At 36.5% G+C, this 23,789-nt stretch overlaps 1 protein-coding gene across 10 annotated transcripts in view; it reads right to left on the bottom strand.

Annotated features, from left to right (window-relative positions):
- PTPRD (protein tyrosine phosphatase receptor type D) overlaps window positions 1-23,789 on the bottom strand; it is a 521,421-nt gene that overhangs the window by 193,837 nt on the left and 303,795 nt on the right. For all 10 annotated transcript variants that reach the window (XM_068552041.1, XM_068552036.1, XM_068552035.1 and 7 more), the window contains exon 5: window positions 3,331-3,519. In XM_068552041.1, the coding sequence (XP_068408142.1) occupies window positions 3,331-3,519 (189 nt within the window). The remainder of the gene's footprint in view (window positions 1-3,330; window positions 3,520-23,789) is intronic.

Consider the following 23,789-nt stretch of genomic DNA (forward strand, 5'->3'; position numbering starts at 1 on the left):
GCTCAAAAAAAAACCAGGCCGGGTTTTCAAGAAAGTCTTCTGCTGAAGAAAGCCAAAAATACGCAGCAAGCACAAAAAAGGCTGCATGAAGCAAAAAAATTAAAATTAGTTAATATATATCATGAAAATATTACTTAAAGAAACAAAACTCCCTTAAGACATGCAGATTTTTAAGAAAAGAAAGACCAGTTTGCCACGACATACAATCATTTATTATGTTTGCTGAAAAACAAAGAGTAGTTGAATTAGAAGGTTTTTAAAAAAACTTAAAAAGCACAGCCTATGCCAGCCCGGAGGGCCAACCAACCACTGCTTGAGGACCTCGAGACGGATCCCCTAAGACACCCATCAAAATCCACCAGTGGGATTAGCAGTGTGGTGTCACAAAACCCCAAGAAAAATACAAAACAAGAATTATAAAAGAAATGCACACTGAGTCAAAGTCTAAAAAACCAGCAATCCACATACCACCAAGAATACTCAGCACCTTTTGTCTCCAGAGCCTGAAGGACAGAAGATCGAAAAATCCAGAAGCGAGTAATCCAAGAAAAAAAGAAGTGGGGGGGGAAAAAGCATTGCTGTCAGGTTGTAGGCGAGTGTGATCAGGTGGAAAGGGGAGTCATTCTTTGACTTTTAGGACAGTAAGAGAAAAAAGAATCTAAGAACAAAAGCAAAAACCTTTTGAAAGATAAAGACAAAAAGCAGGTGTTCCAGGCTGTCTTCTGCATGTCTGCCACTGTTCTCCAGACCATCTTGACTTTGGTCCAGAACAAGAACAGCTAAGGAAGAAAAAAAATGATTTTTTTTTTCTCCAGTTGGACAAAAAAAAAAGGAAAAAGAAGAAAAAAAAAAAAAAAAAAGAAAAAAAGGAAAAAGGAAGAAGAAGAAAAGGAAAAAAAGAGGGACAGATGGTACGCTGTGACTGGTCTGTGGTCTAAAGACCTGGATATGCTTTCTTTGAAGCATATCACAACTTAAAGAATCATTTTCATAAAGAAAGAAATGAACAAAACAAAGAGAAAAAGAAAAAAGAAAAGAAAAATTCACAAGATGAGAGTCACCAATCATAACCAAACAGTACAAAGGAAAAATATAACATTGATGGACATTATTGGAATGATTTTGAAAACAGGACAAATATGAGAGTGATGAAAGGACAGAAAGAATGAGTAAGATCATTCTGTGAACGTTAGTTCAGCACTCTTACCTCTTATTGGTGTACCACCTGGGTGGATAATATGAATGCAAATAAGATTAGAAAGAAGAAGCATTAGTACGAGAAGAAGGAGGCTAGGGCTGGGGAGAAGAATTAAATTAGATTTACAGAATTAAATAAGGTCTTAAAAGAAACTTGAATTACTATACTGGTAAAACAGGAATATATTAGATAGTATTATTAGATCATAAAAGCAAGTTGCATTATACCACAGAGGGCAAAGACCACAATAGGCAGCATTGGCTTTCTCAGAGAAGCAACTGAGTTCTTAGGTCTGGGGTCATATAGGGTTAGAATTATATCTTATATGCCTCATAGTCTTAAAAAAAAAGAACTAAACAATATTTTTAAAGACATACTGAGGAAAATACTGGCTAATCTATTTAAGTATATATATAGATATGCATATATATATACTGTTATAGGAAACACTAAAGAATAACTAGAAACAAACACTGTTCATTGGATATATCTTATGCTACTTACTATGCTACATTTGTGTGCTATAACTTGTGTACTATTTTATTTCTACACAGTGTTCTTACGATAACAGTTCTGTGGATGTGTGTGTGTGTGCGCCACTAAGGAAATCTGGTGTCTACACTGACAGTTAGTAAAATGCATGCCATGCATTTTATTAATAATAATAATAATAATAATAATAATCTGAATATGGAAATTAGTGGGGGTGAAGTGCGCTTCAGAACTAAGCACTTACCAATAGATTCTGGAGATTTAAATACGGAGAGAAGAAAGACAGCATAAAAATATTATTATATTCCTTATAATTTGGTACAAATTTTTCAGAGTTAAAGCTTTATATACTAAATCATCTATGTTACATGTGAATAATTAATTCTTTATTTACAATAACAGAATGCTGATCTACACAATTCTGCTGACAACAAGCAAAAGAGGCAGTTAACAAGACGCTTTAACATCACAGGACAGGTCAAAAGCTGAGAATTCTGGGAAGACAGGCAGTTAAACAACTTAGAATTCTGTATCAATATTACTACCAATGCCAAAGTAAACAGCTTACTAGTACACATCCCTGTGAAATTACCTAGGGACAGGCTCTAAAACTTAACAAATTTAGAATTATCTCTACTTTTAATCTAAAGAGAGCAAATGAATAAACTTGGGATGGGGATGGGAGAGGGAGAAAGGGCAATGGGTAGCGAGAAGGAGAGAGAGGGGGAGAGGGAGGGGGAGGGGGGAGGGAGAGGGAGGGAGGTAGAGAGGGGGAGGGAGAGAGAGAGAGAGAGAGGGAGAGGGAGAGGGAGGGAGAGAGAGAGAGAGAGAGAGAGAGAGAGTGAGAGAGAGAGAGAGAGAGAGAGGCAAAAGCTGGAGTCTACACCAAAAGCAGACTTCTGTAGATCCAGTCACTGGAGGGTTCAAAAATCTTTGATGTGGACGCACACTACTGTGGCTAATGTGTAGAAAATTCTCACTCATAATAATATTAATAAAAATCCCCTCCTTTCATTGGTACTTTGTAAAGGACTTTATAAAAAAATACATCTGGTTACTCATGAGATAACACTTCTGTGTTTTATGTATTAGTGAAAAGAAAGTAGATGTGCCCAAACTTACTAAACTTTGGTAGTTTGATGAGTTCAAATGCAGAAAAGAGAGAGAAAACACACTTTAATAAAACTGAATCATTTTAGCATTTAATATGAACATTTTTGGTTTTTAATGGATATAACCATTGGAACTCCTTGCAAGTTCTGAATGAAGTCCAATGTTGAAATAAATTTGTTTCAAAAGAAAACAGAGAAATAAGAAAGAAAGAGGAGAAAATGGATCCATCAAATACTGCGGAAGAGCAGTAAATTAAAATATTATCAAAAATGCAGTCACAGCAGTGAGCAATGTGGATTAAACAGAAGCTGCAAAACACAGAGAGGAGAAGAAAGACAGACTCTGAAACGGGCTATGACATCACAAACGTGGACAACACATTAAATAACAGAGAAAGAGAAGAGGGAGAAAAATCAATACCTAAAAATTAAAAATAAATAAAATAAAAATAAAAATAAAGAGAGAGAAAACTAAAAAGAAAAATTAAAATTCTCTAGGAGCCTGTGGAAACAGTAACAAGACCCTACCTGATCGTAACTGCTTAATACGGCCATTGTTGTTGCTTGTGTCGACAGGTAAGAAATCTTTGAACCAAGTGATTTCTGGATCCGGATTCCCACTGGCTGCACAAAGCATGGTGGCAGTGCGTGTACGCTCAACCACCTTCAACTGTGGGCCCATGTCAATGGTAGGGAAGCCCCTGGGAATTTGATCCTCTGCAAGACAAAAGGTGATACAAACATGTTATCAAGTCAGATACCCAAGATTCAAGAGATATTGACCATTAACCTCTCCCATTAACCTCTCATTTGTTGAGAAGCTAACACAAACTAGGTAGCATTGCACTGTTACATTAAGGAACGTTGTTCCTGGCCAGAAGAGTGAACAGTCTAAGGAAGAGGCCAACAGCCTAGCAAAGAGCTCAGACATGTGTGATAAAAACCATGACCAAGGAATGCATCAAGTTCTCTGGGAGCACAGAAGGAGAAGTCACTCTACAGTGTGTGTCTGATGAGGTCAGTGAGCACCAAGAGGAAGCTGTGAAATGAGCCTTTAGGAACAAGGTGAGTTGGCCAGAAAGAAAGGAATGTCAGAAGTACAGGCACTGAGAAGAAAACTTTCCTTGAGGGAAAACCATTGATCCAAAAGAGCTAGCTGTACGAGGACATGGGGAACAAGCAGGTTAGCTGGACCAAGCTATCTGTATTCGAATCTGTTATGTTTTTCTTTTAACTTTTAGGTAAAACTCTGTGTATTTTTTCACCCAAGCACAGGTTCAACCTGAATGAATTCCTTCGTAGAGAGTTTCAATTTGTCAGAAAAGTACCTGAAAGTCTCCCTTACAATAGAAGAAAAGAACAAAAGCAACTCAAAAACGCAACACAGAAGCATACATACATTCCTTAGGGTAAGAGAATACTTTCCTCCATTCCAAAGGCCTACACCATTTTCAGTGATTAAAAAGTTGAAACTCCTAAATTTTGAATCTTCAACTCATCCAAAGTTCATTTCTCCCTATCCCACATCAAAATTGCCCCAGATCTTAGATCTTGAGAAATTAAAGTCCTCTTAAGTCCTTCAAGCATGACCTACGTTGATACCCTGCATGGCCAGCTCTTCCAGTTAGCATTAGAAAGGTATATTCTATTCAAGCATTGAAGGAATTTTAGTTATATGGGTGAGAATTATCTAAATTAGAACTTGGGTGTTTGTTTGAAGACTATTATGAAACATTTTGACGTCCAGTTGGGCCTGGCGTTAATGTAATCAACATTTCCTCATGACCTCTGATGAATTGTCATCAGCCACCAATTCCAAAATGACTCTAAAGCACAACCAGTGAGCAAAACAGAAACCATCAGGTGTGGTACCTAGCTTCTACTTGGATGTCTCCCACAATTTCTGGTATGATCTTCTGAGTCTTGCTAAAGATGCACAATTTCAAGGGAAAAGGTTACATTTTGATGACTCCACTGCATTGTTGATCAAATCGATGTGTTCTCCACTCTCTCTATACTTACAGGGTAAACTCAAATCTCCTAAATCTGGCTAGCGAAGTCTTTTAAAATCAGGACCCATTTTTCTCAGCCTCTCATGGATGACCTCCCTCATAGGAAACATTTCTTCTGCCCACAATGAAATTCTCACCACTCCCCAGACAAATCATATCCGATGAGTACACTGTCCGTGTCTCTAGAAAGCCACACAACCAAAATCACCTTCTTTATAAAGCTTTTCAAAACTCTCTCCAACAGACTTAATCTTTTCCTCCTCATATCAACTGCAGTAGTAAGTATCTAAATCCACTGTCTTGTATTTTTTAATTCTCATCAGTTTATCCTTCTGTAATACAAATTTCTCCATGTCTCACTTGCATCCAAATCCCCTGCCATCAAGCTAGTCTGGGATGACAGATTTTGAGAGAACTCCAGTGATTTCTAAGCCTAAATATGAATATATCACAGTGATTAAAAAGTTTCCTACTACACATAGTAGAAAACTACTTATGGTACAGAGTTCATCAGAGGAGTAGTTCAGAACTAGAGAGAGAGATTTGGAATGTGAATAGTAAAAGAATGTCAAAATACTACCAAAGATTAAAGCTCCCAAGAAAGGGAAGGTATCCTGAACATTAAATCCAGGTTTCTGTAAGAGAAAATCAAGGCGCTAATAGGGAAAAGTAGACTCTGGTTCTCCCAAGGGAGATTTATGAAAAGTCCAAAAGAAGTTGCTGAAGCAGTTGGGCTTGACACATGGATTCACCAGAGAATATTTTCCTGTCCCACCAGCTAATTATGGCCAGAGACTAAAAAAACAGTTAACTTCGATGAGCTACATTTTATTTAAGTTGAAAGATGTGGCTCTTTTGAGGAAGCAGTAGTAATACCTTGCATTTATTTGGATGCTTACACGCTGCCAGCCAAGCCTAGGTCTACAGCGGACAAGTGTCAGAAACAGTGGTTAAGAATGGAATTTCAAGATGATTTTTCAACGCTCCAAGGGAAGGTTAAAAATTACAGATCAGATAAAGAGCATTTTGCAAATTAGGCTATGCTAATTTTAATACTCTATTCCACTTGAATTTCATCAGACTTTTTTTTTTTAAATGGCTTTAAAGCTTTAGTCAACGTGTGTACATCTAAAGCTTAGTTTTAATGTTATTTGGGAAAATAAAAAAATAAAGCAAAAAGCTCAATAGCCATTGTACCACACCCACTGTATTATTAAACATCTCACTCACCAGCTATTGGCCCAGAATGCTTCAAAGGATAAAAATAATTTATCTCAAGTGCCCCAAAGTCAACTGCACTGCCTTAGACACCTAGAAATGAGTATCTGAAAAAGCTCTTATATTTTGTTGTTGTTAATTTCCATATTGAAAGCAATTAACTTCAGTTAATAAAAAAAATCACCTCGGGACTCCTGAGCTGTGTCTGTCTTTCCCAGGACACTGAGTCACTCTTGTGGCATGTAATACATCCACATGCATGAACACTGCTGTGCTAGTCATTACTTTTCTTCTACAAGTTCATCTCTCTGAAGAACCACGCCAATATTCTACACCTATCAGCGGCAAATGTCAAAGACTTGAGATTGTTGAGCCACTTACTTAAAGGCTCTTACCCAAGAAATTTAGAATTAATAACCATTTATAAGAAATGAAGACCTTACCTTGGGGAGAGCTGACAAAATTGACTTTTGCCCTATGGAAAGCAGTCTAATACATTTGCATGACCTTTCTTTTCCTTCTTAGCTCATAAGGAACACTCCAGAGCCCCACTTCCATCTACACAAGTGTACAACAAAGATCATCTTTCTTGCATACTAATCAGACAAAGGATGTAAAGAGAGCTCCTTTCTTATTTTTAATAAGGGTAATTAAATTCTATCCATCCCCCCCCTTTGCACAGAACCTCTTTTAATGCACTTTCTTCATTAAATTTTCATGAGAAGCATCACAATGTAACAGATTCAAATAGCCAGTGCTGTTACACATTGACAGTTGTGGCTTGTTTCCAATTTGACTGTCAGGTATTTGGCAATAAAACTCAGTATTCAACATAAAATGAACTGTAGAAATAATGAAATTTCTAATTGGTATGCTTATCTCAGTGGGCGTAGATTAGAAGACGTTAATTGCTTTTTTTTTCACCTCTACATTTATTAGTGATTTTTATTTATTTATTTATTTATTTATTTATGGCTGTGTTGGGTCTTCGTTTCTATGGGAGGGCTTCCTCTAGTTGCGGCGAGCGGGGGCCACTCTTCATCACGGTGCGCGGGCCTCTCACTGTCGCGGCCTCTCTTGTTGCGGAGCACAGGCTCCAGACGCGCAGGCTCAGTAGTTGTGGCTCACGGGCTTAGTTGCTCCGCGGTATGTGGGATCTTCCCAGACCAGGGCTCAAACCCGTGTCCCCTGTATTGGCAGGCAGACTCTCAACCACTGCGCCACCAGGGAAGCCCCTATTGGTGATTTATATAAAACTGCCTTGGCCATTTGATAACATCAATTTTGATAGCTCATCAAATGTATAGTACCATGAACTTGAGAAAAAAAAAAAATCAATACCCTTTACATGTTAACCACACAAACTTTTACAGGAAAATACAGAATCAAAAATTAACAAATTGTCTTAATGTTAGTAGCTTTAAACTTTTACACAGGTGAAAAGAAAAGCATTTTGTCCTATTCATTAATGTGTTCATTAAGCTTTAAAATGCCTTACTTATTACTGTTCCATATTAATATTCAATCACGCAGGATTAGCTACTAATTCATCAACAATTTAAATCAGACTTGACCTTCACAAAGCCATTTGGTCCGTCATTTTGAGAGGCCATTAAAGGGCAGATTACTACATACTTGTGCGTAGTGAATCGTAGAAGTCATACATATTTTGTTTGGAATGGCAGCTATAATAGACCTGGAAATACAGCACATTCTTTGAACCTGTTTGGGGTCTGAATAAAACATGCTGATATGAAACTTTCAGCTCCATTAAGGAAAGAGAAAAATGAACCTCAGCATTTTTCAGAGTCAACTTCCCATTGCTGTAAAACTTTTGTTAATAACCCCTAACCTCTCCAGGACATAAAGGAATGTACAGGGAAAATAGCCCGACCTTGTTTTGTAGGGAGTTATGCTTTAGATATCTGTGAATGATAAATAGCTTTTGCATAATTTGCTCAAACTACTTTCATTGTTCATCCATAAACAATTTTAGTGATGCTTTATTTTTGCTCCAATTCCACAAAACTCAACCTCTCTTATTTGATAGGAAACACAAAACTAAATTGCCTACTAAGGCCACAGTCTCCTTCCAAGGTGGCCCTAAGCAGTTCCTCTTGCCTAATCTTGCTAGGATTCAGTGAGTTCAATCAGACAGGTGCTTTGACTCTGGTCCCAAAAGATTTAAGAAGTTTTCAATAAAGGACCATTTGTCATGATGCCACATTTCCAATTTTTCAGATTTATAGCAAATATGTTTATGAAGAAAAATCATGTCAATTATATCAACAGTATGCTCTTCCAAAAGAATTATTAAAAGATGTGACTCTGGAGAAAGAGAGAAGCTTTTTTAAAAATTTTTTTTCCTTGGAGAACTCATCCCTCTGAATCACCTTCCTGAGGACCAAACAGTTCATAGCGGCTCCTCTTTAAAAGCTTTCAAAGCTCACAGAGGGCAGGGCTATATGTTACTTCCTTTTTAACCATTACCGTATTCAATAAACACTTGCAATTAGACATATTTAGGAAATCTGGGCAACCATTTCTGCATTTATTCATGTGACATCTCTAAATTCTTACTGGGCTTATTTAATGACATCTTTTTAAGCTTAATTTAATTTAATTCTATTCTATTCTATTCTATCCTATTCATATTTTTGGCTGTATTGCATGGCATGTGGGATCTTACTTCCCTGACCAGGGATCGAACCTGTGCCCCCTGCAGTGGAAGTGTGGATTCCCAACCACAGGACCACCAGGGAAGTGAAGTCCTAATGGCACCTTTTTAAACAGTTAATCATTCTTTAATTGTCCTGTGGCTACAGATTGGGTCTCCCCAATTTAAATATAAGTCTAAGAGGCAAAACTATCCTTTACAGTGTCTTACGTAGTATTAAACTTATAAATTCACAAAAATACTTGTTAATGATGGCTTTCTTCATTTTTATAGTCATAGGTTTTATTTAATTAGCAAACGACTTTCATCATTTGAGATGTGCAATTTATGCTTGGCTCTTTCTTTAATTTAGTGCAGTTGCTACACTAGAAACACACAACTCAGTTCCTGCTTTCTTAATTTTACAGGAAGCCTTCCCTCATATACTGGTTGTAAGTTCCTACAAGTCAAAATGGCAACCTCATAACAAAACGTTAAGTGTGAACACAATGAAACTTAAAAGAACACAATGGGATATGTACCTCTACTCTGCTATCCTATCTTTAGAATAATGGGATTGTTGATGCTCAAACTAATGATAACATCCAAGTGAATCACTCAGTGGCATGTTGAGGCAGACATTCTGGGTCTTCTTTCACTGCCAGGAGCAAAAATTTCTCAGTGGCTGGATATCTTGAAGCTTTAGGCATTCATGACGTAATCTTACAGAAGCACAACTAATTTTTTTTTTTTCTTTTTGAAGGATGAAAGAATTGCATAAGGGAAGTTTTTCTTAACATAAGTCAAATATTAGATGGATAGTATGAAGAATATTTTCTTAAATAAAGTACTATACCCTTTAAATATGTTGAAAGGCATGCTTACCTGTTAGAGATACAGTACTACCTAAGAGTAAAAATCCTCTTGAAAAATGTAAATATGTTGGTCTTAAGATGGTCAATAAGAAAGTATCTTCATATTTATGAAAGTTGCATTACAATAAAAGAAAAAGACCTTTTAAACTACTAGTTTAAAAAAATCTACTGGGGGACTTCCTGGTGGTGAAGTGGTTAAGAATCCACCTGCCAATTTAGGGGACATGGGTTGGATCCTCGGTTGGGGAGGATCCCACATGCCGCAGAGCAACTAAGGCCGTGTGCCACAAGTACTGAGCCTGAGCTCTAGAGCCCGCGAGCCACAACTACTGAAGCCCGCGTGCCCTAGAGCCCGGGCACAGCAACGAAGAGTAGCCCCGCTCTCTGCAACTAGACAAAGCCCACGTGCAGCAATAAAGACCCAACGCAGCCAAAAATTAAAAAAAAAAAAAAAAAAAATCTGGACAGGGTGAGATGGGGGTGGGGGGCGGGAGGGAGGTCCAAGAGGGAGGGGATATGGGTATACATGTGGCTGATTTGCTTCGCTGTACAGCAGAAGCTAACACGACATTGTAAAGCAATTATACTCCAAAAAAAAAAAAAAATCTACTGGACTGTCAATAGATCATCACTCATTCTACAGATATTTACTGAAAGCCTTCTTTGTGCCAAGACTGGGCCAGGCCTTGGGTATGAAGTAATCTAGAGAATCTCTATATTGTTGTGATTTAATTGTATCTGTAGGATAATTAGATTCTTTGGGAGTAAAAATAGTACCGAGCTCATAGATGGAGGATTGAATGGGATAATGCATTAAATGTGCCTGGTGCTGCCTGGCACTAGTGCCTGGCATCTAGTAAAATATTAGCATATATGTACTTACTCTATCCCAAGCTCCCACAAAAGATTTAAATAGAACAGAGGCAAGTGACTCTAAAGCTTGATATAACAAGAGCTGCAGCAATAAACTGTAAATGGGAAAAATATTCTACAGGAATCATAAAGAAACAGGGATTATATAGAAATGCAAGTGAATTTAGAGGGTAGTATATGTGCCAAGTAACCTCTTAAAAGCTAGTAAAAGCCCTCATTTCTCACTCTGAACAAGATTTTAGGCTTTTTGATTAATCAACAACACAAACAGCACAAATAAAACAAATCATATTGTCGTCTGATTTGTTCCCCAAAACAAACTTAAAAAATAACACTAAATATTTGGGACAGCAAAGCTTTGTTGTGAATGACTGAAAACACTGAAACCACTTGAGACTTATTAGGGTCGCTTGAGGTAGGCAAGGGTGGTATAATAATTACCATTTTCTGTAGACACAAAACAGAGACTCAGCAAAATTGTTACTTGGTCTCAGTCATACATACAGCAGAAAATTCTTTTAAATCTTTTAACTCTAGATTTGGTGTATTTTTACTTCATCATGTTTCCTCTATGCCAATTGCTGTTCTTTGAATAAGTATTCATCATGAACAGTGATAGAACTCTTAATCAGAGTCAACTCATAATGGAAGACACAACAAAAATAATTCTAAATACTTGGTCATCTTTTATTTTTTAAGCAGAAAGGACTAAAGTTTCATGGGATGTAATAATAATTTTAAAACACTTTTACATAACGAAAAGATTCATCCTTTAATATGTATCAATTGACTTCTCATTTTTTAGCACAGGTTCCAGGTAGGACAGAATTCTGCCATGTATGTTAGCCAATAAAATGTGGATGAGAAATGGAATTATGAAAAGGATGATAAATGTCAAATAATTTCCCTAAGGGGCTCAAGTTCAGCCTGCGCCTACGTCTTTAACCCTTCTGTAATTTCTATTTCATTATCTAGGAAGGGCTATAAATGGCAGGACTTCTGCTTTGAGCAGACACCCAAAGACAGTACACAGACCAGAGAAGTAGACAGAAGCAGATTCAGCAATATTAACCCTATAACCTGACACCACACAGGGATCTCCTCTGTAATATGGGACCAATAATGACTACCCCAAATGGCTTCGTCTGGGAAAGGAGACAGATCCGTGTCTCAGAGGCTGGAAGGCTGAGGGGTTAGTAGTTGGAGTATTTGCTACTTTGTTGAACAGCAAATGAGTTTTCAAGTCATTATCTTTCAGAATAAACCACGCTATCAGGCTACAAACAAGAACCGTTTCTTTCCAGAATTCAGTCCCTGAAGAGGGGAAAAAACATTTATTATTCTTTTCTTAAAGAACACAGTGTAAATAAAGCTTTTATTTTCACCATTCTAGATGGCAGCAGGGTATAATTTGTACTGTTCTGACATCATGACCGTATTATTCAAAATCAATCTTCCTGCAGGTGAATTGAATAAGGGGCTGTAACCAGAAAAGTAAAAGGGAAAGAAAGAAAAGTTAAATCAACGTTTTCTAGCAAAGTTAGGTTCCTGGGCCATTATCAAAATGATATGCATATGAATGAAACTGAAAAAATATATATATAAAGTGGTTTCTAATTATAAGTCAGAGGCTACTCTAAGTCAGAAAGAAAATATCAAAAGCAGGAGGAAACTGCCAGTTAATAAATGATATTCCAAATGAAATAATAAATATAAGGTCTGGTCCCCCAAAATAATTATGAACAAGATACGAAGAATTTTTAGTCCAAGATCCTCTTTGCGAGTTATTATGTACAGATGGGTATGCTTGTCTTAATATGGCCATAAATCAATCAGAGAAGCTTTTATTTCAGACTGGATTAAGGTATCTCTTAAGGGCAGTTACTGGGTATAAGGCTCTCCAAAGATTTATCATAAAATTATGCCATACAAGAATAGGAAATTAGACATTGATAAGCTGATAGGAGTCTCATTAGCAGCTACTAAATATTCAGCATACTAACCAGCAACCCACAGAGTATTCCAGAGCAAAAGCTCCATTTTCTGAAATAGTCTTCACATATGGAGGAGGTTGTAAGGCATTCTTGGCACAGAGTAAAGCAAATTTATTTAGAAGCAATGTATGCAATTATCCTATAAATCACAAAGTAATGTCTACTGTCTGTGTAGCAGAACACAAACTCATTGAGATTAAATTATCATTTGTATGAATGTGGTAGCTGCAATTTCACATGGCATTATGTTAACCCCCATTGTTGTTAGTGTTTGGCCTTAGCAAATGATCATACTCTTTGTGATCTAAAATTCATTGAGGGGTGGGGGAGGGGAGGAGGTCTATTAATATTTGGATATCTAAGTAAATATTTAGAAATCAGGGTTATGCATTTATCCTTGGGAATAAATAACTCACTAAAAATCCAATAACATCTATTTTCACAAAGCTCACTGCTTTCTATTAATTTATTTTTACTAACAAGCTGGTGTCATGATACTTATCCCATACATTGTCCAAATTTTTCCCTATTTTGTATATTAACCACTTTACATAAATTAATATTTAAATCATACCATGAAGTTTTTTAAGAAAAAAAAAGGAAAAATGCATAATAGAGCTAAGGGTCAAGAATTTAATTCCCGTTCTTCTTTGTTTGTTTGTTTTTAGAAAGAGACAAAGAATAGTAAACATGGAAAGAGAACTGGATTTGGCTCCTGCCTCCACTATTTGCTGGCTTTGTAACAGTTAGGAACTCTAGTGAGCTCAAAACAAATAAAGCCAAGGAAAACATTCATCCTGGCTGCCTCCCTGTATTGTGGTGAATGTAAATAAGAATAAATAAAATGTTTATGCAATCAAATTTTTCATAAATAAGAAAACTAGAATGAACCATGTGGTTTTGGATTGGACTTGGAGGTACTGGTATGAACTCATGGTTTTAAAAGTATACACATTGATATAGAAATAAATGTAATTGTAAATGAGTGTGCATGTACACACGTACATACACTCCTTATATAAGCTTACTAAACACATCTTCCCTAGCTGTGTGACTCGAGAGAAGCTAGGAGCAGCCATACCCAATAGAAATGGCCATACCTAGTATCTAGGTCTTGGTTTCTAAATATGACTCTCTAGTGAGTAGAAACAGAGCTCCTTGGAGAAACGACTAATTCCACCCAGCACTGGGACAAGGAAAGTACAAGATGTACCTGGAATATGTGTAGTACATGGAAGTACTCAAAGAATGACAGGTGCGTGTTCAAAGGACAAAGAACCTTGAAGGGGTTCTCATTAGCCAAATGTGGGACCATCTGAACAATAACAACAAAAAATAATGAAGAAAAAACAATATCACCACATTATAAAACATTAAATAAGATAAAAAGACATGAGTCTATACTGATATAAAAGAATAAATGAATAAATTGAAAAGTTTCAGCAAGAATGGCATATTGGCATAGTCTGTAAGTAACTCCTGCCATGAATTTATTAAATATAAAGGAAAAGAGTAACTCTGTGACAGAGAAGCCTCACAGAAACAGCCTTGATCAAGACACCAACATTAACAATATCAATGATGGGATAAATCAAATTCATGTGCTGAAAATAACATAGCATCACTTCTATGATATTTGCTGTAGACTAAATGTTTGTGCTTCTCCAAAATCCATATGTTTAATCCTAGCACCCAATGTGATGGTATTTAGAGGTGGGGCCTTTGGGAGGTGATTAGGTCATGAGGGCACAGCCTGTATGAATGGGATTAATGCCCCTCTAAAAGAGGCCCCAGAGACATCTCTGCCCCTTCCATGTGAGGACACAGCGTAAGGAAGATGCTCTATGAGCTAGGAAGTGGGCTCTCATCAGACACAGAACTATGAGAAATAAATATCTGTTGTTCATAAGTCACCCAGTCTATGGTATTTTGTTATAGTAGTCTGAACGAACTAAGATAATATTACTGCCTAAGATTCATAATCTAAATATGATCATGAGTAAACATCAGCAAAACCCCAAATAAGAACATTTTATGAAATAACAGCCTTGTTATCTTCAAAACTATCAAGAATGCCAAAGGAAGACTGAGGAACTCTTGCAGATTGACAAAGGCAAAGTGTAATTTTGAACTAAAGCCTTTGAAGACATTTAGAGAAATGTGAATAGGGACAGTTGATGAAACCTAAATGGGACAATGCTGAAATGTAGTATGAGGTGAATGGGGTCTGAGAATTACACGGTTATGATGCATCAATGTTTACTTCCTGATGTGGATGGTTGAAGCTACAGAACGTCCTTGTCTGGAGGAAATACAGGTACCTAAGGGTGGCAGGTATCGTGTTGGCAATTTACAAATAATTCAGGAAAAATAAGTTCTTTGTGTTTTTAGTTTCCATTTTTTTATACAATTGAGATGGTTTCAAATTTTAAAATCATGTAAGTAAATTATTATAATTACTTTACGTTACTTAAATGAGATTTTATAAGTCTTTAGATTATCTTATTAATATCTTAGTTGTGCAAGATTTATTCCCAAAGCTTCTGCATAGCTGCACGTCGCAGGCATTTTTGTCCCAACTCTGAAAAATATTCCCAAATACGTACTTCATTAGAGGCCCCCTTGAATACAGATTAACTAAATGACATTTCAACTGTTATCAAATTTCTAACAATAATAATAGCAAAAAACTTTTAGATCTGAAAATATGTAAATTCCTATAAAACTAGGACTTAGAAATATTTAATTATCAACCAAATGAACAACATTTGGTAATAATTCAAGAGTAAGGCTCAAGCTCATGAAAAAAAAATGTAGAGAAATCAATACTCTAAAGGAAAAATTTCACAGTTATGATTTTTGTTTAGAGAAGTGAAAATGTGAAGTGGATAGACGCTTTATTAATTTTCTTCCCAAGTGTCTGAGAAAGTTTAAGATAGAAGGTGAGCTTTTTGGTAAGTTTCCTTCCAACTAAAATATTGTCAACTTGACTTAAACCCCAGAATTGCTTCAGAAATACAAGAGTTGTTTCTTAAGCCAGGCTTTTGAAATTTTTCAGAAATCTACCTTCCCCCTTCGCTCCACCTCTTCACAGTTCTCCCCCTGGACCTACAACACAGTGAAGACAAATGTTTGTCATCCTGTTGTCTTTAACGATTTATGGGAATGGGGGCAAGAGAAGCAAGCACAAAAATAACATGATTCAGATATGTCTAAATACATTTTCTGAAGAGAACATTTCATCATTTAACTCCATTCGGTAGCATTTCTCATAGTTTTGAAGGCAAACTATGGCTGGTATTTATCTGAAGGGAGAAGACAGATTCTGCAAACAGAGGTAATGGCAGTTTTATTGGGGGGAGGGGGGTATTGCGGAAAAAAAAAATATATGGTGTTTCACTGTAAAGAATGAAAACTACAAGAGCACATGAATAAACCTTTAAAACAGAACTTGTGTTTCAAGAATGTATTATATATCTATGGAGGAAATCTCCCCCTAAATAGAAATAATTTTCTATTTCTATGTCAAAAGTGAGCCTGAATTTAACAGCAAAGAATTACCAAAAAGAACTACTTATATTTGTCAGTCTTAAGTCTTTGGACTCACAAGTTGTCAATATACGAAAACTGCCCAAAGAAATATAACTATGTTTTCCCTTTTTTTTTCAATTTTTGAGCTTTTCTCTCTCTTGATATAAACTTACCAAATAAAGTAATACTATACCTAAATGCAAACATAGGATACACAATTATTCAATAATTTTGAAATATCACAAATAATACACTGCTACTCAGTGGAAGCTCAGACATCTGGAAACTAACCAAATAGAAGAAAAATGATCCAAAATGGCCAAAATCACCACCAAAAAGCACATGAATGAAATCTCATAGTCTTTGCTCCTAGAAGAGGTATCAGGCTTCCATATATAAAATTTGAAAGGCTTGACTTTCTTCAATAGAGGTTAAACTCAGCAAATTAGAAAAAAGGGTTGCAGACAAAGCTGATGAGCTACATGCCTCTGAGGCACCTATGTAACAGCACATGTCCCTGGAGGTTGGACTCTTTTCTTCACCAGTACAGGTGCCCCGGGGTGGAGCACAGCACCGACCACAAAGTAACCGTATCTGCCAAATGAGTAGTGACCCATCTTTACCTTCAGGAACTGATGGAAGGGGCTGGTATATTAAGCCATTTGCTTCCCTACGTGCTTTGTCTCAGGGTGAAGGCAAGAAAGGACTGTGTCTGCCTACACACGTGAGCTCAGCACCCTCACTATCAATGTGGCAGGTGCTCCCTGGGCATCAGTCTAGAATGGGATGGAGATACCCATAGATTTGCCTCAGTTTTCCCCACCAACAACTCAATCCCTGCAAACTGAAGACAGCTGAGCATGCCAGGGGAGTTTCTCTCTAGCCACAGAAGAAACTCACTAAATATCAGAGTATGACAGTGAATGCCTTTGAATAAAAGGTAAAGTAATTTGAGTTTTACTCCTATGAAGACATGCCATTAAGACCCGCTTTAAAAATAACTCATAGTTGTTGCATTTCAATATGCTACACGCCAATTAAATAGATACAAGTTTCCAATGACAAGATACTCACTAGTGATACAATAAACCTTTTTCTTACATACTGAAAACAACCCAGAGTTGTTCATTTTCATTTAGTTGCAAGAGACTGACATATTGTTATAAATTTAGGAGACATACAATCTCTGATTCCTTAACAAAGTGACAGCAACTTGACAAGTGAAAAAGTTATCTCAGCCTTGAATTCACTGGCATAGAAAGCCAACCTATCCTGCAGTTCTTTCCACAGCACAAGTGGATGGTTTTATGTTTACTGCAAGATGAATGCTCTTTCAATTGCTCAGTGATAATGGCTATAAGGCTGCTGAGCAAATAATGTGTGTGCATGTGCTAAAGGAAGTGAGAACTGTATTTCAGCCACTGATCCCTAAAATAACCAGTGTAATTTAGGTGCGTATTGTTATAAAGATAAAATAATACACAATACAGCTTTGTAAAATGTGCATGATACATTTCATGGGCAAATTATAATCAAATTGGCAAATTTTATAGTTTTCCAGGAATTAACTCAGAAGCATATAAAATATAATCAAGAGTGTTTGCCCAGTGAAAGACATTTTCCATTTTGGTTTTGCTAATGGCTATCATAGCCTTAGCCTCTGGTGCTGGTGGGTTTGAAAGTTCATAGATTTCCATTTACTGAGAACCAATTGGGCACAGCAAAGGAACTTTGATGTTGAAATCCTGATAGATCTGCCCCTTTGCCAGTGGCGGTTAAGTCACACAATAAAGCCAATCTTTGGTGACTCTCATATAAGCCTAAGCTACTTTCCTGAAACATGGTGAGTGAGGTTCTAGAAAAAAACTTTCTGGGATATCAATTTTCTTGATGGGTTTTAATATGATAGAGATTTAAGAACATTCTAGCACACACAATCATAGTTTTTAAATGTTTCCCTCTTCTGTTGTAAGGGAAAAAAAATGCAGCAGAAGATTTAAGACTAGGTTGGCCCATCCTCACCTCTCTTTCACTCTCAGACATACATTCTTTCTTCATATTTTGAATTCATTTCCTGGCAGGGAAGATAATATTTGTTTTTTTTTCTTTTTTCTTTTTTGTAATTTGGCTGTGCTGTGCAGCTTGCGGGATCTTAGTTCCCCAACCAGGGACGGAACTCGGGCCCCAGCAGTGAAAGCACCAAATCCTAACCACCGGACCACCAGGGAATTTCCGATAATATTTGTCTTAATACTTACATTCCACCCCTGTCAAAGAGCCTACTGTTTGTTCAAACATACGGTGACATGTTTCTGATCATTTAACTTTTAGTTTTTCTATTTAACCCACGGCAGAGTTCATCAGAGGTATCTGGACTCCAGGAAGCTTACAATGTTAATGAGAAAAATGTTTTTTTTTTTTTTCTGGGTTGTTCTTCAAAAGGCAGACATTAAATGGAAAGTTTCTCACTAAAATAATTTATGAATTGTAGAACATGAGATAATTCTGAGGAGAACTATGCCATGCTGATAAAATATATGATACTAGCCCCTATGACAGAGTCAATTACAACAAATCTTAGAGTGATTTTCAGAAGAAAACGGCTAAGCAGATCAACTAAAGTCAAAGTCATGCCTTTTGGTAGATATTCTGAAGGTCTGACTGTTTTCAGTAACTGGGTCTATAGACATTACCTCATTCAGTTACCAAAGTTTGCATGTTTCAACTGACTGATCATAGATAATTGTTCAAATGGTGTTTTGCAGAGGTCTTTTGTTTTAAATTTAACAAAATTTAAGAGTGGGATGCACACTGGCTATAATTTCTTACTTGTTTTTCAGGTTCAAGTTATTATATCTGTATTTTATGGCACAGATTGGTAGTTCCCTTAATTTCCCATGAATCCTATTTTAGAAGAGATCTAACCTACTTCATACAAGTTGAAATTATGGATGCTCACTTTGTCCCCTTTAACAGAGAGGGTGGTTGGCCTATTACCACCCTCCTGGATTTTCTTAAGAAGATGATGTGCAAACTTGGCCTTAACAGAGATGAATGTTAAAGTCTGAAACTTCACAACCAACCACAGAGTCCTCCTTTAATTTATACTTGTCAGGGACGTGAACCTCAAACTGATGGACAAAACCTATTACAGCTTGGCCAGAGAGGCAATAATTGTGGATAATTAACCAAAATAATCCAATCTCACCTACTTCTCCACATCACATAAAAATGATCCTCTGATTATCTAGAAGATCAGAGTCCAGGATACCAGGACAATTTTTTATTGTTTGCTGGAGAACAAGTCTTCCTGAGTTACCTTTGGGTATAATTCCCCAGGTTACACTGAGGTACTTTAATAAACAACTGTCCTGTGATCTTGCAGAGAATCAAACATGCATATGATGCAGAGAATATTCTTTACAACATGACAATGTCCTCATTCTGAAGAACTATGTAAGAAATCTTTTTCCCCTGGTTTCAGCTTCAGGAATAGTTATGAGTTTTGTTTTGTTTTTTTCCGGAGAACAGATTTGTTTTTATTTTATGGACATTGTATATCTGTGTCACAGGCCTCTCTTTCTCATTTCCAGAGTTGTTAGGAGATTTAGAGCTAAAACTGTGGTCTACTTCTAGCAAAGGCACAGAAGTCCATGGCAGGGCTGCACTCCTGACATCAACTTATCTCATGCCAATGTCTTCCTGTTATGCCATCACAACATTTTATCTCATCACAGTGACCATTCCTCTGTAAACTAATCATATCCCTTTGAAGCAAGGTTATGATAGACACAAATGTATACATATTATGAATCCATTTTTTTCAAAAATAGATAATGAACACAAGAGATGATCCCCAAGACATCAAGAGAAATCCAAACAAATGAATCCGCATTGCCCACAGCAGTCTATGAGAAATGTTAGTTACCTGCCGTTATGATGAATCAAAACCAGTGAGCTCAGTAAACAAGCTTCTGAGAAATAGGGCATAAACAATTTGACTTGATGAACACTAACTTGAAGGAAGGAATAAAGGAAAAAGAGATGGACAGAGGTATGGAAAGGACAAAGTGACTATATTTTATTTCTATTTTAGGTAAATCACTTTTAAATATTCAGCCCATGATAAAATTAAATGAGTGTATCTTCTGAAAATAGATTTATAATATCCCCACATGCATTTGTATAAAGCATATTCTTACATTACTTGCAGAAAATTATATTCACATTTAACAAACATTAAATTATATTACTATTTGTTCAATTTATCAAACATTTGTTGAACACCTCTCAGACTCTCTGTATGAAACAATGTTTATTTAGCACTTGAGGGCTCCAAGAACAGTCCCTCAAAAATCTTACAATATAATGGTGGAAACATTCATGTGACCAGAAGGAGCTATGTGAAAGAATCAATAGCTAAGAGAGCACACAGGGTGAGGGGTGAATTTTGTCAAGGATCAGGGAAGCCAAGACTAACAGCGTGAATAGAATTTTGACAGACAGGAATGTAGTTAAGGGCTTTTGAGGCAAAGGGAAGAGTATGATCAAGGTGCAGGGATATTAAACAGATGGATATTCGGGGTGAAGCGTGGCCCCTGATTGGGTGCATTTGTTTGGGGACAGGATTAGGAGGACAGAGTGGCAAATTATGCGGGAGCATGACAAAGATATGGTCAGCTCGATCTAACCGTGAGAAACTGGAAGGGTTGTAGGGTCCACTTGGTAGGAAGTATGGAGCCAAATATTTTTAAACCTAGAAAGTAAGAGTACAGTGTTCACATTCTAAAATACAATCTCTGTTAAGTGAGTTTAGTGGGGCGGGGGTGGGGGGGCAAAGATAAGATCAGTTAGAAGGTTGCTGCATTTGTTTTAATGCAAGATGATGAAGTCTGTGCTTGAATACAATTCCTGGGAAGATAATGGAAGAGATGAGTTAGATACATTTTGGAGAAGTACTTCACAGGTTTAGCAAACATTCATTTTATTTAAGGGGAAGCTGAGGTAAAAGTGAGTTTCAAGTTTCTAGTCTCCTAGTTTCTTGGTGTACAAATGTGGGTCGGCAGGGATGGATGATTTTACCTAATATAAGAGATTCGGGAAGACATGGGGGAAAGCTCAAGATTTAAAATAGTTTTGAGTATGATTCATATGAAAAAAATAGTTGGAATCCTGTGATGGATGAGATGATGCAGGGAAGAATTTATAGTGAGACGAATATGGGAAATAACCATATTTAAGGGTCTTACATGATGAAATAATTTCCTTTAGTAATTCTAGTTTGTTGTATATGTATGATGCATCATATTATGTGGAATATTTCTACATGCTGTGCCTGTAAATCAAGTAATCTGTTGACAAATGCTCCAAGTATTTTTTTTCCACAGGATAGCATCTTTGCTTATTCCTATTAAATATCAAAAAATGTGATAAGTAATTACACTTTTCAAGAGTTGTAGACTTTAGATCTATGTAGACATAGATAAAAATATGTGTGAATATCTGCCTTAGCAAGGAGGGGCATATGAGAAAACAATGCAAACTGTGAGAGAAGATGAAGTAATACAAAATTAATGAGAAATAAACTCCAAAGGAAATTATTTAAATAGGCAGCATAAAATTATTCAAGTTATAAATTAGCCAGAGAACAACAACAAAAACCTCTAATGTTAACTTAGGATGTCAAGTCAACTTTTTTTTCTTTTAATCATTCCAAAAGAAGAAGTACGCTATTCTCAACAATTGTTTCCAGCCATGTAATCATCCAAAGAGGTGCCAATGTTTCAAACACGTTCACTTAGTGTATCTATACTCAGATCGCCATTCACATACTGTGTGAAACATCTGAAGGAGATTAATAAGAGCCAGTTAAGTTAATTTAGGAGTGTGATGCCAATACAAGGATCACTGATTAACTCGGACAGAACCAAGCTCAAAGCAAAAACCAGAATAGGGAAACGCTCAGAGTTGAGGGGAACAAACAGACAGTCTGTCCACTTTTTATTGTGTTACGAGGAACTTGAAAAATTGAAGGCCCAGCCTATAATGTTTAAAAATATAAAATAACATTTCTCTATATACAAGTATGTGTTCTTGATGTTCTATAGGCTTATATATTGTTCTAGTATTTAAAACAAGAGGCTATACACATTTTCAAGCCTCTAATATTAGTACATGTATTTACATGCATATGGTACCTCCCACATTTGGAGTATTGCTAATATTAAATGATTTAATGTGTTATATAGTAAATACTTAATATTTACCAGTAATACCACAACACCGTCTCACGTAAAAAGCAGAATCAAAACTATATTCTTTGTTCTGTATTATAACTGTGGCTCTCAAATATTTTAAGTCCAACAAACATTTCAGTTGGTTAAATGACCTACTTGACAATGTATCCACTATACATATGCACACAGACATACATGTGCTTACATGAATACACATCCTCCAACACAATTTGTGGTAAGAACTGTACCCCATTTAAGAAGACACCATATTTTTCAATCATGAAAAGAATATTCCTTCCATGGGCCTGCCACTGGTAGTGAGCTTACTCTATAGCTGTCATAACAATTATTCAACACTAGCAATAGTAAATATCAATTCTGGATTGAAAGTAAGGTTGAATAAACTACACTCCTGGCATGTCCATGATACCTGGATGGCAAAGTTCCTTTAAAAGCATAATCAATAAGACCATAACTTGGGGGTGGTTTTTGCTCAACAGACATCTTATTCCTTCAAGTATGTTCCTCTCTTTCTTTCGTTATTTCCAAAGGTATATTTTCCAATAACCGGTAATGTCTTTTTTAAGTGATCATAACTTCTGCAGGCCTTAGACCTTATAACTCATAAATATGTTTTGCCATTAATTATTTTTTAAAATTCTGCTCTATATGATTTTTCTCCATCAAGTGGCATTCAGAATGGGAGTTTTTATACACTAAACTCATTTAAGTCCATCCCCATATTATCCATATCTCATCAATTTCTTATGTTCAAAAATAAAAACCCTCATTATTATGGGTAAGAGTATATGGCAGGTCGTCTTTTTCCATTCCTTTCTTTACAAAAAAAAAAAAAAAAAAAAAAAGATTAATGATTTTTGAAAGATCACCTAGGATGCAACACTGCCAGAATGGTTTAGCAGCCTGATGAACCAGTCTCTATAAGTGGCTTCAGATCCCAACCTGTGTGGGAAATGATGTGATCGTTTTCAATCACTTCACTATGAAGGAAAATCATTAATTGGTTTACCCTGGAAATTGCTAACAACATTTCTACAGAATTCATAGGTATAATAATTCAAATTCCCAAATTTAAAGATCCTCCCAGTGTTGACTCTGAGTCCCACTCAAAGCAACATCTCTTTGCTTGTAATAAACATCCACAGACTTCATGAATACACAGTCACTCAAATCAAGCCTTGGAATGGACCAAACCAGAAATGGGATCTAGCCAGCTTGTTCCAATTAAACAGAGGACTATGTGCCAAACTAAGCAAAGAAGTATAAACAAAATAATGCATACTGGGATTTGGGTAGAACTTTTTGGTTGTATTTCAATCTTAGCTAAGACCTAAGCTGAAAACAACTAGTGGTAATACCAAGGTGCCTCCACCACCACTTATTTAAAAGGAAGCACATTACAGAATATTGAGCAGAGTTCCCTGTGCTATACAGTAGTTCCTCGTTGGTTATCTATTTTAAATATAGCAGTGTGTACATGTCAATCCCAAACTCCCAATCTATCCCTCTCTGCCCCCACCCCTTCCCCTAGTAACCATAAGTTTGTTCTCTAAGTCTGTGAGTGTTTCTGT

Source organism: Eschrichtius robustus, chromosome 10, assembly GCF_028021215.1.
Source record: "Eschrichtius robustus isolate mEscRob2 chromosome 10, mEscRob2.pri, whole genome shotgun sequence".
In the NCBI taxonomy this organism is placed as follows: Eukaryota; Metazoa; Chordata; class Mammalia; order Artiodactyla; family Eschrichtiidae; genus Eschrichtius; species Eschrichtius robustus.